Source organism: Indicator indicator, chromosome 5 (genome assembly GCF_027791375.1).
Source record: "Indicator indicator isolate 239-I01 chromosome 5, UM_Iind_1.1, whole genome shotgun sequence".
Classification (NCBI taxonomy): Eukaryota; Metazoa; Chordata; class Aves; order Piciformes; family Indicatoridae; genus Indicator; species Indicator indicator.
This window is the reverse complement of record NC_072014.1, coordinates 14651971-14668018: the sequence shown is the minus strand read 5'-3', so window position 1 is coordinate 14668018 and position 16048 is coordinate 14651971. Positions and strand designations below refer to the sequence as shown.

The 16048-nt window shown below is 40.9% G+C and overlaps 1 protein-coding gene across 1 annotated transcript in view; it reads right to left on the bottom strand.

Moving 5' to 3' along the window:
- PLEKHM3 (pleckstrin homology domain containing M3) overlaps positions 1–16048 on the bottom strand; it is a 71460-nt gene that overhangs the window by 34322 nt on the left and 21090 nt on the right. The window contains exons 3-4 of the mRNA XM_054381349.1: positions 11714–11859; positions 6720–6913 (exon numbers count right to left, since the gene is read on the bottom strand). Of these exons, the coding sequence (XP_054237324.1) occupies positions 6720–6913; positions 11714–11859 (340 nt within the window). The remainder of the gene's footprint in view (positions 1–6719; positions 6914–11713; positions 11860–16048) is intronic.

Here is a 16048-nt window from a genome sequence, read left to right as displayed (position 1 = left end):
TTTCACTAGAAGATACATATTTACTTTCTGCATGAGATGGATCTTTGAGCGTGCTTGGGTTAATATAAGGCCTTGATCCAAAAAGAACATTTTATTTTTTCCTTGATGAAAAGGTCCTTTACAAACACCAAATGGGAAATCTCTGGCAAGTTATTTGTAAATCTTTTGATTGATGTGCTATAACAAACTAGTTTTGGTTTGTTGTTTTTTTGGGGGGTTTTGTTTGTTTGTTTGTTTTAAAAGGTGGTCAATTAAAAGCTTTCAATAAACAGTGTCCTTTCAGTCAAATCTCAACAGAAAAAACCTAGAGTGAGCTAGATTAAGTCAAACACAAGATGTTAAGTCTCATCACAATAAAAACTCAAACCACTGCTACTTCAGAATGTGACCTGTGACCTTTCAGCAGGCAACAATATCTAAAAGCACCTCCTAAGATTTTGAAGTTTGGAAACTCCCCAACAAGTTTCACCATTGATGCAGAACAGAGAAGCTGTGACTCACAGGATTGCTGTGCTGTAAACCCTGACTACCAGTCAAGATTAAGCCTGCAAAGAACAAACCAAGTTCAATACTAACCAGCCCTCCAGCTTTGCCAGTTCCTGTGAACAATAAAATCCAAAGTCCTGTTGGTTAAAGGTCTCTAAATTGCACTGCTGTTATGTGCTCAATATAAATGCAATCAATGCAAGCAGGAAAGAAATCCACCACCGGAGACTGAAAAACTAAAAAGAATTGAACATTGTCAGTTTGTGATTGTTTTTTTTTTGTTTGTTTGTTTGTTTGATACTATCTGAAGCATAACCTTCAGCCAAGATAGAAGCAGAAATTTCATCCATTCCCTTTCAGATGATCACATCAGGTAAGTATTTGCACAAACAAAGGTTATCTTTTCATGTCCTTCTGCAAACAGAACCGCTGATAAGTCTTTGCTTTTTGCATTTGGACAAAGTCTGTAGTCATGGTGCTTCGTTAGCACTAAGTAATTGCTCTGCATTTAAAGCCTGTTTATCATCAGTTTAGATAGTTTTTCTCCAACGGGTTAAATACCCTGACAGCTCTTCTAAAGCTACAACCAATTAATCTGCCCATGCCTGACACTATAACCAAAGTACAAACGTAATAAGCAGAGGGAACTCTTCTTTTTACAGCACAATCAAAAGAAATCAAGTTAGCTGGCAGATGGGCACAACCAAGTTTCTTTTGTACCAAAAAGCCTGTTGAAACCTAGGACAGGAGGAGAAAGGGGAGGGAAAGCTGGTACTATGATTTCATGTGCCAGTCAGGAGTGTCTTGTTTGACTAGCTTGAGAATTGTCTGACTGAACTCTGACTTGCGGGAGATGCAGATGCACCAGTCTAGCACGCAGCCACATTCAGACGTCCTCTCCACCCCTTTTCAGGAAGCTGCTACACCCACAGCTGGCACAGCACCACAGGTACCAAGTCCATCTCCTCAGCCAGCACAGTTCATACCTTGGCACTACAACTTACATCATTACCAATTTACTTTTAAGCTACTGCACCACACCACAAACTAAAGCAGCTGAAAGGCAAACATATCCTGATTACCACTGTTTCTTTATTTTTTGCCCCCTAGACAAGAGGACCTCTGGAAGTCCCTACAGCATGCACCACCAACAGTGTGGCTGTGTGCATAGTTCATGGGCAGGAATTGTGTGCACTTTGATCTCACTGACGAGAGTTCACATTTTGAGTTCCTATTTGATTTAAAAAGTACAGACTGGTGAACCACCAGTCATCCCAAATACATGTGGCATGGTAAACTCTTCCTTGGTTTTCTCTTGCAAATCAAATATCTTAGATCCCCTAATTCACCTGAAATGAATTATTTGAATGGTTTAGTGGTCATGATAGTGCTGGGTTGACAGATGGATTTGATGATTATAGAGGCCTTTTCCAACCTTAATTATTCTAGAATTTTCTCACCTTTACTCACTTTAGGGTCTTAATGCCGGATCCTCCTAGTTTGAATGAGTTTCTCTCTCACCCTCTTTCCAAACACTAATGCAACAAATTTCCTTCTTCTCTTAGTCTTGCTGTTAAATCAGAGCTCTGAGTGCTATGAAACCACACCTTTCTGTTCTCTTCCTGCTCAAACTTCCTTTTTGTAGTCTATTGCTCTCACAAGTTGTGTCTTTGTTCTCCTGCTCTTGTATTTTTCACTGTCCAAATGGCCTACCCATTGCAAAGAAAATGGAGAAAAAGTCTCTTTTGACAGCCTGGACATGACAATGACCTTCTGTTGTCCTTGGTCAGAAAGATGACATAGCCCCAGCTTCACATACGTGTGTTATTTGCTGCTATAGTGATTGCATAAGATCAATCAGGACTCCTGTGATGTGTTTAGACAGGTTCCCCAACTGCCACACAAATATTTTGAAAGTAACCTGCTCCTGTGTCAGAAGTGATATGTCTAAGGCCTCACTGTAGGAAGTGACAGGACTCTATTGTTCAGCATAACTGAATTTGGGCTTATTTCGCATCATGCTGACGGACTGGCAGGCTCAGCCAGGACCACACATTTGTGGCACTGGAGGTGTACCATTAAGCTTCTGCTGCAGCAGCAAGCTCTAACTTGGTCTTCGTGCAAGACACCAAGTAATGTATCCAGCACTGGAGTTGTGCTAGGGTAAAACTGATGTATTGTTCTGGAGCTGATAAGACATCCACGCAAGCAAAGCAATGAAAACAAGCAACAACTTGTTGAGTAAGGACACTTGAGGCAAATTATGTCTGTTGCAATACTGAGGTGACAAATACAGCAAACGAGGCATAACAAAATCCCTTGTAAAATAGGGAGCTCAGCAAGAGGCTTGAAGTCTCTTCTGGCTAATCTCAGAGGAACGTTGATGATATGCACCAGTGGAGGGCCTTATGCCTCCTCCCAGTCAAAGCTCAGTTCCTTTTTTTTTCCCTTTGCAAATATAAAAAGAGCTTAGAATACACTGGAGTAATAGGTGAGAACAAATCATTATAACTGATGAAGGTCGCTTTTACTGTGAGCCTTCTAGCTACTTTTAGGATTTCTCCTGCATCTTTTCCTTTCTTCCTTTTTGTCTTCCTAATTAATCACTCGTTTCTTCAAAGTTCATAATGTGGTTTAGCCTGGAGATCTCTGCTGGATGCCAAGTTTCAAAGCTCCCAAAACACCTATCTTGTGCACACCAAGCATTATAAATAACATCCCTACATTAAACCAACTGAATCCTGAGCTAACCTGGTTTATAGCCATCTGGAATTCTTCAGAAACAGTAACTTGTAAGCACTGTAAACAGTTCTGTCTTCCCAGAGGACACCAAGAGTTTCCAACTTCATTGCCATCTTCATTTTGCAATCTGGGTTCAAGAGCAAGGTATAGATTTAAAGAAGATGATAATGCAAATAGTATTAATAAAAGAAACCTCAGAGTGATCTGCTTTTTCCTAATAAGGCAGGCTCTATCAGTGCCTCAAAGGCAGCAAGGTGCCAATACAATTAATCAGTCTGTTTTTAGTTCTCCCTAGACAGCAATAGTAACAGTTTGTTTCAGTCTGTTTATACAGGTCTGACAGGTCTTCAAGATGCCGTGTCCACTTCCTTGTGATTAATAGCCATTCAAATTCTAAGGTGAAGACCAAGCAGAAAAAGAGTATTTTTAGAGCAGGACAGATAACTGGATTCTCTCCCTGAGCCTCTCATTTCTAGCTCAGAAACAGTACTAAATTTAGGAATGCTGTCTCACCGTATTGTTTAAACTCCTCCTTTCCTTGCAACTTGCCCATGTGATGAGCCAAACGGAAATTTAAATTGTGGACTCCTTTACTGCTCCACTGTAAAGCCATCATGTCCATAGAGACTGCTGGCACATTCTGACACCACATGCAGAAAGCAAAGCCAGTTTTGAGCAGCAAGTAACTCCTTCTGGGAAATGAACATTTCTTCCTTTTCATCTCTTAGGGAAGATCCAAGGGACCAAAACCGATCACCAAAACCCATCCTAAAAGAGATTTCACAGACCAAGAGGGAGCTGAACTCTAAGGTGTGTTCTGTACATTCCATCAGTGTCCTTTACAGCACTTGTTTAACAAGTCCTACCAAACTGCTTCCCTAGTACCTTTCGTGGTCTGGCATTCTCCTCTTCACCAGAGAACTTTGATTTAAGACATTGTGAAGGAATCCTTAGATAAGAAAAGGGCACATTGGGATTACTTCCCCTTTTCCCCTTCTGCCATCCTGGATGTTTCATTTTGATATGCAGAGGTTTTTCTCCTCCCCCCATCAAACTGCTGTGTTTATTTTTGTCCATTCACTCTTCTCTGCATTTCTTCAGCATTTCCCAGCTCTCCTTTTTGGAGGTAGGTTTTTGGGCTTCCCCTTTGTCCTGGTTTCTTCTTAATTCTTAATTTCCTGAGATCTCTCCCCCTCGCTGAATCTCCTCCTCCTGACTTTCCCTCATCCCAAATTCTCTAGTCCATTGATTTCTCTGCCTAGGCCTCCTTTAGTCTCTCCTCTTTCATTCTCTTACCCAAGTACATTCAGAGTCCATTTGTCTTTCCTTCAGCATTAATCAGAAAGGATAATTGCTTGCCTGCCACTTTTTTCCTGAACAGATCTTACTCTCCTTTCACTCTAGTTGCAATGAAAGATGGCAGCATAAGGAAATGATAGCTGAATAGCAAAACAGGCCTGCAAGCTAATAACTAGGAAAAAAGAATAAAATATTCTAATATCTAGAATAAAAGAAGAATCATCCTAATTTTTAAAACGCTGTAAGCTGTCCTATCTGTGGCAGTTTTAGGCTGATGCCTAGGAAACTTACCAAAGATCTTGAGTAGAAAGTGGTAGAATGTAAATAAATTACCATTGGATGTAAAGGGAAAATAATGGTAAGGTCTCAGTAATCCCATTGGTCTGATAACTAACAAAGTTAGTTGTACAAATTATTTTTCTCTCTTTCTTGGCTCTTTGCTCTAGCAGATACTAGCTGGTGGCTTTTGCTTGGCTCTTGCTGACCTTGGCTGTGTTCTTCTTGTGGCTAAGTAACTAACAAGCTGTTCTCTGCTTTTCTCTCTTCCCTTTCCTCTAGTACAGGAGGGAAGGGGGGCGGAGAGGGAGAAGCTATTGGTAACCCACTGGTTTTGCCCAGACGGGTCCTTGTGTTGTTCATAAATTGTAAATATATATGTAAATATTGTATATTTTGTACATATTCATTGCATTTCATATTGCCAGATTTTAGTTTGCTTGTAAATACAGTTTCATTTGCTTCCATCCCAAACTGACCTGGTCTGTTCAGTTTTATTTTGGGGGGTAGTTCTCCAAATAGTTGGGAGGTAATTTCAACCCACCACACTATCAAACAATAGTGACCGAGCAGTAAGACACAAACGCATATTAACACACATATGGGTCTGACACAAGAACTCAGCAGTGCCCTCTAGAAATCTGTTCACAGGATCACAGGATGTTAGGGGTTGGAAGGGACCTCCGGAGATCATTGAGTCCAACCCCACTGCCAGAGCAAGACCGTATGACCATATAATCTAGTGCAGGTCACACAGGAACACATCCAGACAGGTCTTGAAAATCCCTTTCTACTAGTTATTCTAAGTAGTTCATCAAAACATTGAGACAGCTTACGTATGAATAGCAGACCACCTCAATTCTTACCTGAGACAGACGCAGGTGCAGCCTTCCCTCCTTCCCAGAGCATTCAAGCCACCCATCTCTAAAACACCATGCCCAAAATACTGTCACTAATGTCATCTGCTTTCTTTCCCTTTGGCAGCTCCTAATTCCAAAGCAGTTGCTCTCCTGTTTGCCTCTCCTGCAAATGCTTACAGATACATTTACCATCACGTCAGCTGCATGCATTTAGAGCCACTCAGCTCACAGTATGGCATGTGCAGAGACACCTCCCCATCTCTTTTGGAGATCCATGATGAAAGTCACTTGTTTTTTTTAAGGTAAACAGTGTGGCTTGGTGGGTTTAATAGGATTATTCATTTTTCCTTGTTAAAAAAACGCAGCAGCAGCTGAATGGACTAAGATACAGCACTTGCAAAACGAAGTTCATTGTTTATAAAAATACTGTTTCCACCATAGAAAACTCAATTTGAAACATCTGCTGTGCTGTGACCAGGTGTTTTCCAACAAACAAAACAGTTGGCACAGCCATATTGTGGCTGAGCAAGAGCACAAAATCCTCGGATGTCACATAAATCCTATGTTGGTTCATGTACCTGGGGACTGCAGCTAGCTTCTGCCTTTGAGTGAGATCCTATAGCAGAAGAGGGCAAAAGTGTTGGACAGGTGGTTAACTCCAGCCTCTCTCATGCTTTATCATACTGTGAGGTGTTTCAAAGGTCCCAACCGTGGCTACCACACTGCAATGCATGCAATGTGGTGTGCACCTTTTACTCTTCTGACAGCCTGGCTGTGCATGGGTGTTTTCACTCGGGCACAGACACGCTGTCAGAGGAGTAAAAGATGCACAGCACAATGTGTGCCCCCTGGGCTAACAGTTGTCAAGAACAACTTCAGATATTCAAACCCTGTAACACCATTTTCTTGCAGCAGATAACCCTGCTGCCCAGGGAAGTACAGTATCTTTCTAAACGAGTAACACCTTCAGAACTAGATTGTAAGAAAAACAATAAAAGGACAAAAGCAACATGACAAGGAAGCTACACTCTCATGTTGTATGTTTGTAGCTCTTACCTTCTGCGCAGATCTTCAGCCACTGCTGCTCTGCAGCTGAACAAATAAGCTCTGAGAGACTTTAGTTGCTGTCTTAGGCGGACAACAGTTGCCAGAGGTTCAACATGCTTGTACAACATGGGATTTTCCTGCTGGATATCAATCAATGGCTCCTCATAAACATATTCCAGGAACTCTTTGGCTTGCTTTGATACCTGAAAAATAAAGCGACCAGTTTAGATAGATTTTCCTCCCCAATCTTTTAAAGTAGATCTTCCCCTCTGTGATCTGTCACCTTTTCTCTACATCTGAAAACTTACTTTGCTATCAATCACAGAAAAAGACATACCTAAGAGAGATTCAATCATCTCTGATTATAGCTAAGTCAAACTGCGTCAGTGTATGAGATTTAATAGCTTATTTACACCAAGTACAGCAGTATTTGCAGCCACACATGTTATCACCACAGGGTAACATAGCTTACTAGATGTTTTTCAGGTCTAAAAACTGATTACCAAGTTTCTTCCCTGTTAATATTTTTCTGTTTGTTCACTGTTTTCCATCTGGCAACAAGCAAGTGATTAGGGAAGTGCCAGAGAACAACATTACAAAAGGAAACACACATGATGCAAATCCAGTCATACTGTGCCATCCCAGAATATAAAATTCCATTGTAAAGTACTATTCCCATCTGTTTCATGCTCAGCCAATACAGTTAAAGTCATGTAAAAATAATCAGAAGCATATCTATCAAGTTGTTATTTTTTTAAATACTAATAAAGTTGAATTTCATTGATATTATTCACTCCCAGTGTTTCGTCTGAAAGAAATGTTGTTTATGCCTTTTTCATGATAGTGTTCTGTTCTGCCTCCACCTGCAAATAGCTACTGTAATCCTGACAAATTAATGGAACTTCTGTCCTCACTAGAAAAGATACTCCTGTTTCTGAGGTAAGAAGGCCAAAATCCCTCTCATTCCTTATTTCCGCATTTTAACACAGCTGGAAAAGAGAAGATGGGATTATCTGAAACGATCTGGAAATCACTTCAAACTGTGCTATAGAAATACTATTTGTTCCACAATTCAATTAGTCCTGCTGGACCTTTAAATCACTGTTTACACTGCATCCAGGGAGGGATGACTTAGGCTAACAAAAGGAGAAAGGGCATACCACAGCCTCTTGAGATTTAAAATGTTACTTCCAATCTGGTGCTGTATGATAGGAAGCAGGTAAAAGCAATATTCAACCTTATAAATGGCACCACTTCCAAAATCAGCACAAGTTACTAGCTGCAGGAGTCACTAGCTACTTACAGGGAAAGCTAGCCCCAAATGTAACCTTTTCACAAAGCACAATACAAGTAAAACCAATAATGCTAAGGCCAGCTTTCCTGCTAATACCTACACAGGTAATATAATATATAATTTCAATATAGCAGACCATAACTCCACAGGTTTCCCAGGCCCTGAAGCTGTACTGAATATTTCAATTAGTTGTACTAAACACATCCCACTCATTAAATACTCTTTTAAAAAAATGCATATACAAGGAATTGTGCTGTCTGAATGGAAGCACAAGTAACGTGCTGTATAAGGAGCAGCACAAATTACTTGGATTTTGCAGAACAAAATTCTACAGATCTCAAAGATGCCAAGCTTCCCAGCACTAGCAATGTTGATGTTTCATTAGACATGCTAACTGCAGTGCACAAAAGAGACTGCAGTTAAATAACCTGCTTTTACAATCTTTAAGCTATTTGGCTGTAATATCTCAGCAATCCCCTGACTACTGTATCTTCCTCTTTCACAAATGGGCAAATTAAGCCACATATTCAGTGATTCCCTAGGAGGCATAGGAATTCTTGGCACAGCATCTAGCGCCTTCCACCAGGAGGACATAGTGCCCAATGATGTCTTTGTGGCCTTACTTCTGTGCTTTAAACCCTTGCTGAAGTGATGGGCTCCTCATCCACCTGCCCAGCTGTCTGGGGAACCAAAGGGCAGCTACTGTCTAAGTATCACACCTCCACCCCGGACACACTTGCACCCTCTATGGGGCAAACCCTCTGAGGCCGCCACATGAAGATTACAGAAACAAAAAATGCCAGAATTGAGGTCACCTGCGTGACCACAATACTATGTGGCTCTGGTGCTGTATGGTCTGAATGCAGCCTTTGAAGAGAAAGGAGCAAAGCAAACCTCTCTCTCTCCTTACTAATACAATGTACCTGTGGAGTGGTGGTCACAGGAAAAGTGGCTTTGCCCAGCATCACTGCCTGACAAGTAGGTGTCTGTTCACTCTGCATGCCTGACACAGGCACACAAGTCACATAAAACAGTGACTCACACTGCCAACCACAGCAAAGAAGCTGAAATGCTGTCTTGTAATGGGAAGGGTCAGCAGTCACATAAAGTCAGCTTGCTACCAGACAATATTCTAGTACTTACAGTCACCTGATTTTACTGGGCACACCAGACAATCCTATTAAATGAGCCAGAAGGTGTGAGAAGATGCAAAGTGCAACACGATTCTTGCTTTAAATGTCATAAGAGGATCAATGCCAACATTTCCAGACCTTTCTTTCTAGAGGCTGCAAACTTACAGTTCAGAATTCAATTTACCAGAAGTCAGCCTCCCTTGAAGCTTTCTGGCACATGGAGTCCATTTCCTGCTGTGTTTGTCTGACGTTTTGCTCAGGCTGGAAGACATCTGAACCACACTGTAATACTGATTTTTGCATACAAACAGGAAATCAGTTGGCCAAAGTAAAAGGAAGAAAGTATGTTCACAAGATGGCCTCTTTTCTGTTCCCTTCACAAAAAACATGTGGAAAACACAAATATAAAAAAAGTAGAGACAGGGAAAAAAAGTGATGCTGGTTTGGTTATGACAGAAGAAAGGTGCCTAACTGCTTTTTAATTGCAGTCAAGGTGATTTTTCTTTTCATACTCTTGTGCTTTCAGGTGCTAAGTGCATTGCTGGTTTTCAGGATCCTACATATGGGAAGACACAACTCTATAGACAGAAATCTGAAACACTGATTCTGGTTTTTTGCATGACTCATCTTGCCAAAAGCAGAGAAGAACCTCCCCATTTGAAAAACTTGATTGACTCAACAGTTTGCTGGTCTTGCTCAGATGTCTAGAAATACATGAAACATAAAAGGGAAGCATGCCCAATTACACTTTATTATCAGAAAAGCTCATGTCCTTGAGTATCTATTGCTGCTTACTTTGCCAAAGATACAGAGAACAGACCTCAGAAACACCTGCAGAGGTGGGGAAAAGAAGGCAGGGGGAAGGATTGCAAGTTTTCAAACTCTTCATTCACTTTGATTCCATTTGGTGGACTGTCAGGCACATTTCAGATGGCGTGAAACACAGAGGCTTTTGAAGACTGAAGTCCTGTTTCAGTTATCACCATCTAATGCAGTATATGCTGCTTCCTGCAGGATCCTTTCTGTTAACACTCCTTCCTCCCCTGCTTTATTGTCTGCTGTAGTAATTGGGGATGCTGTAGTGTTTTCCTTGCTAAAGGACGGTGTTCCTTTCTTAAATCCATCTCCTTGAGCACTTTGGTACAAAGCATCCACAGAGAATTTGCTTCTTCTCCCATGCCATGTCATAGAAAAGTGAAGATTGATAATTTCTCACTATTATACTAAGATTACAGTAAGTTTCAACTAATGCTTAAGTTTGAAAATCCTGTTTCTCTTTGTGCTTCAGCTGCCTCTGCCAAGACCACAAGAATCAGGACATAGAGCTTAGTTTTAACCCTGCAGGTTTAGAAAACAAACCTGTTTATTTTCTTAGCAATATTAATGACATCTTGATATGAGGTCTTTGCCTTACCATCCACTTGCCCAACATTAGGGCCACTTACACTACCATGGGCCAGCAAGTTTAGTCCTTGATAAAAGCATCCAAAGAAACAACTCATATATTTATTCCTAGTTTTTAGGATAGAGAGGGGTTCTGTCTCCACAAGCAGGAGCTTGGTAGCTATGAAGAATCTTGCATTTCGTGATGCAAGACTGTAATTTTCTTGATGGCAGGCTCTGGCTACTTTTTAATAATCCCTCCATCTGACAGATTTTCATCTTCAAGAAAGATATTTTTCCTCTAATAGGGCACTTACCGGTTATTTTTTGTCTTTTCAAATAGCCCATAATAATAATATTCGCAGACATAAAACATAAAACATCAAACAGCCTCTCCCAACAGTGTCTCCTAGGTCTGAAGCTCTAGCATGGTCTGGATTCCTTATGAGTTTGTTATCGTTTCAGCAAATGCTCCCTGAGATGGCAAAACAACACTGCTGCCATGTTTGCTGGCATAATGCTTTGATACATGTAACCAGTTACCCCTGGCTCTAGCAGCCAGCCACCAAGGCAGCAGCCAATAGCAGACTAGCCAACAGCAGAAGTTTTAGAAAAGCAGCTTGTGTGGCAGATGAACTGTAGAATTTTCTCTTTATGTTACTTTTGGGTCTCTGGTGCAAACAACTGCGATGTTCTCCTGGTGTCCTCAAAATGGTCATGCAAAGAGATAGCACATACTGGGCCTTGCAAACATCATGTTTCAGTATGTCAGTTTCCTGTGAGTGTTCACAATTTAGCATCCATCACTAAGCAGTGCCAATCCATAGTCCTAGTGCTCACAAAAAGGGTACTCCTCAACAGCCCAACAACTGCAAAGATTTGGGCTACAGGAGAGGTTTCAGTGTTCCATCCCTCACTGTCTCTTGAGCGTTTAGATAAGCAATGACGGAAAAGATGCCATCAAAGAAGAAGAGCATGGATGCTTCTGTGGAGGAATTCCTTAGGCCTGGATAAGGAAACTGTGATGAGAACATCTGTCTTGTTGAGACAGCATGGCTCATTCTGGCAAGAGGGACAAAGATGAGAGGAGTAGCAGTCAATGGCCGTAACCTTCAACCTGTTGCAGTGCCTGTGATTCTATTGAAAAAGCAATTCACTTCACTGGCTACCAAGCTGACCTGCAGGGAGATTACCTTGTATTTGGAAGTGTCCCAGTTATGAACCACTCGTGCAGGGATGAGAAAGCTGTCATCCACATGGCAGGTGCTGCAATAATACCATCCACTGTAGCTACACACCTTGGCTTTCCCATTGGACAAGCCTATGGAGCGCTGACAGCCTGCAAAAGAGAGAGGGGAAAAAGTCTAGGTTTGCACACCATCCAAAGGTACACACTCAGGATGCAGTAAGAAAAGCAGTAATTATTTCCCCATTTGAGACCCTTTAAAATTTTTATTTATTTTACCAATGAGCCATTTCTTGTTCCCTAGAAATAGAGGAATAAATACTAGCAATCTTGGACTACTGTTGAACAAGCATACACTAATCTGGGCACCTACGACAAAGAGTTCAGAAAGAACAGGATACTTACTACTTCTCAAGAAACAAAGGCAGAAGACCAACTATGAGACACTGGGCATTTAGAAGTCATTTGGCCACAGAATTAGCACAGCCAAGGCAAACCACTGACAGACCATGAATAACTGTGGGCAACAGCCACATTGAGAACAAGTAGTCCTTGACTAGCAGAAGTGACTCAGCTCAGTTTTCTGCAGGTGTTTTTTTTTTCCTGATTGAATTACTCTCTGTCTTACAAGGTCTGAAGGACACTTTTTTTAACAGCTGGATCCCTTGTCTCTTCCTACGCTGTCTTTTATGGAGTCCTCAGAGTAAACCAGCATATGCAAAAGTTACTGCTTTAGTTGGAAAGAACAAATACAGAGAGCTCTCCTTCACCTGACCATCTATTTTCACAAAATACATAGAAACTCTCCGTATTTGACACCTCTGTCTTTCAACTGTGGCTAAATCAAGCCAACAGGCTGAAATAATACTAGAGTGGAGAGTTGAAGACAGCACAGTCACATTAAACAACCTGCTCAGGAAGTAGGGCTAAAAATATTTGAATACGACGCAATGACATGTCTTTGGCTGTTATTAACACCTTTCTAACACAGCACACATAATGATATTTCTGCTTTTCCTTCAATGTACATCTATAGACACAATAAGCACCAGAGCCCCACTCTGGCACATGTTGTATGCTTAGATGGTCTCAGAGCTGGTTAGTAATGATGGTTAACAGAATCCTTGTACATTCACTTTTACAGCAAAAGTATTAGTTAAATAAAAACATTTCAGGCAGAAGTCAACTGATTGACTGCTTTTGTGAGTATAACTGGTTGTGTTCAGTATAATCACATCATTTCCCCTAGTGAAGACATCTTTATTTTCTCCAGTACAAATTATCCTGATTTGAGGAGAGGTTGCAGATCAACTACTCTAGGCATAAATTGAACTCCTTCTACCCATTAGATGACGCTATCATGTTCCTTCTGCTTTAATCAAAATAATTAGAATAACCTGACCAACAAAATTAATTCACTTCCACCTCTTCCATGCTCCAGAGCCATATGGCTATCAAATGCATCAGTGTGGGATATAACATGTCACTACCTCTCTCTCCTCCTTCCCTTTTTTTTTTCTTTTGAAATGAGGATATGCAGTTTCTTGAAAAAGGCAAACATACAAACCGCTCAGCTGATGAAAGAGATACTTCTGCTAATGCCTCCTCCTTTACCACTCATAAGATCAGAGCATAAGCATAAACGTATCTCTCAAGTGGTATAACAATATACATATTGCAAAAACATGATCACAGCTAGTAATCAAATAGAAAACTCATAATAGTTTACAGTCATGTTTAATTGTAGAAATAATTTTTGCATGTTAAAAAAATAACAGAACTTTTTGCAAAGCAGTATTTTTAGGGCAGAAAGAATACAGGTATGCCTTTTATAGGGATAAAGCACATTCAAGTAATCCATCAGTGTGATCCCAAAAAAAAGTCAACCTATGACTGTGGCTTGGGATCAGGATTTAGAATCCAGCATCTCTGTATTTCCCTCAGTGCAAAGCACACATTTTCCTGCCTTGTCTTGCCTTGCCTTTCCTTTCCCTTCTCGTGCTTTTATTTAAAAAGCAGTTTTCTGACCAATCAGTTGAAAGAATTTCCATGTAGTCCTGCTTCATCATGCTGTTACAGGTGAAGTCAGCAGGCATGCCTGGTAGTAAGCCCAGTACCAGTGCTCTGCAGTACATACAGAACTATTCTTTCAATTTAAAAAATTCATTCACTCATAAAGGTAAAGCTTTTCAACAGCTAACAGGAGATGAAATACCAGTCCTGTTCACCTGACTAGTAGCCCTGGAAGACACATGCAGGAGGTACTCACATTGTTGCTATGGAGCCCATGTTTCAAAAAGCACAACAAAGGTAAATCTTGCCCCTCTATAAAGGAAACAGAAGTATGCCCACCCCTCTCTTCATATATCAAGATGAAGTGGTCTGTGAAAGAGAGCATCCCCCCCTTTTCCCAAGCTAAATGGGAATGGCTCTCAGAAAGGATGTTTATGTTAGCTGTACCTCAGTACAGCACGTTCTTCTGTGCCAGTCTTGCTGACCTTCCTATCAATGAAAATCACTGAAGCATCTGTCTTTTCACCTCAACTGGTTCCAGCTTGAGTATTCGTTACACACACCTCTCACACTGGATGAAACAGAAACTGTTTAATGACATGCAGTGTTTTCTAGCTCAATGTGTTTGGACCTGCTGATGAAGTCCCAGGGGTAAATCTATGTCTGAATGAGACTGAAGTCTCCCAACTCAAGGCCACTGAAACCATTATAAACACTTCCCATTAGTCACACTTACTGGTCTGGGAGATGAGGATGGCGATGGAGCAGGACACACTGATTTCACCTAATGGTCACTGTGCACTTCCTGCCACCCTACAGGCTGCTAGTTTGTCTTAGTGCCTCATCTCCTATACACGAGGCTGAAGTCAAGAATAAGGTAAACTCCAATTTGAATTGCCATCATTCTAAACCACATTTGCAGTTGAGAAGCCACCATATTAAGGCTTAATGACTTGCAACTTCCTAGAGCCAGAAACTCATTCCAGTTCACAGAGAGTTTCCTCAGGAGCAGAATAACAAAGGACAGAAGTACTCAGAGGGCTTTCCTCCTCCTCCCTGTGTCCAACCCTTAAGAACCGAAGGTCTCTGGGATGAGGAGGGTCTCATCAAACAACCTAGAATGCCCTCCCCTTCAAGAAGGGTGGTTTTATAAAGTTCCTAACCAAATAGCTTGCATTGCTTTCTCTCTTATTCTTCTATGAGCCCATGTCTTTTTTCTTTCCTCAGAGGCATAGTTTTAGACAGAGTATTCTCATTCCTCTTCATATCCTCACGTAAATTATATTCTGCAAAGCTATATAAGAGTTGTAAGGTTGGGGTATTTTAGATGAGAATATGGCACTGGCACCTACCTTACATTTTCCCTTACCTTACAAGCTTTGCTGTTTGAAAATCACCATCTTTTCCATTCCTGTCTGTTGTGATTCATAATGATGGCTATTTCTACAATCCTTTCAAATCAAGTTATCAAAGCACTTATTTTCTTTGATGTTATGCAGTTCAAAGTGATGTAGTGTGACAAACATATTTCTGTGGCATAGACCACTTATGCTACTTTGTTTTTTTTAAGATGGAAAAAAACAGATCAAGAGAGAGAAAGAAGAGGAGGAAAGAATAGCTTGTGGCTTAATGCCCTTGGGGATTCTGCACCTGAACATTCAGGTATATAAACTTGCCATTATGTTTACCAGAAGTATAGCTAGTAGCCTCTCTCACCTATTTGCAATGCTCACACTGAATAGTATCCATGTAACACCTGTACAAAGGTCTGGTAAACTCCGAGCCTAGAGCAAGGAGAATAATGTGATATTTACTATTATCCCAAATCATCCCTACCTAAAGGATGTTATGGAGCAAGCTACAGAAGGAAGAAGCGTAGCTGCAGGTATACTGTTAGCAAAGTGACAGAAAGAGTAATCCCAAATCTTTCATCACAGAAAATATAACGAAACAGCCTTAGAATCAAGCAAAGAAAATAGGGGTTATTAAAAATAGTAGCAAGAAAGTGCTGCTGGGCACAGATGAACCTCTCTCAACAACATGTCTGTGAGCAGAGCAGGAGTACTAACATAAAGATGCTCATCTCCAAGTGCTAAGACTTTGGGAAGAAAGAGTACAGGAAGATGAGGTTAGAAAGTTGTAACAAGTCTCCCTGCTTGACTTAAGGTGGTAGTGAGGACAGTATGGAGGAGGAATCCAAGATACTTAAATACTGTACCTCTTTTGCAAAGTACAGAAAACATAATTTCTGTCACTTTCAGGGTGTTGCATATTCTAACAGTGAAGGGAGACACATACAACTATTCTTTTAATGCAGATACCTTTTTCT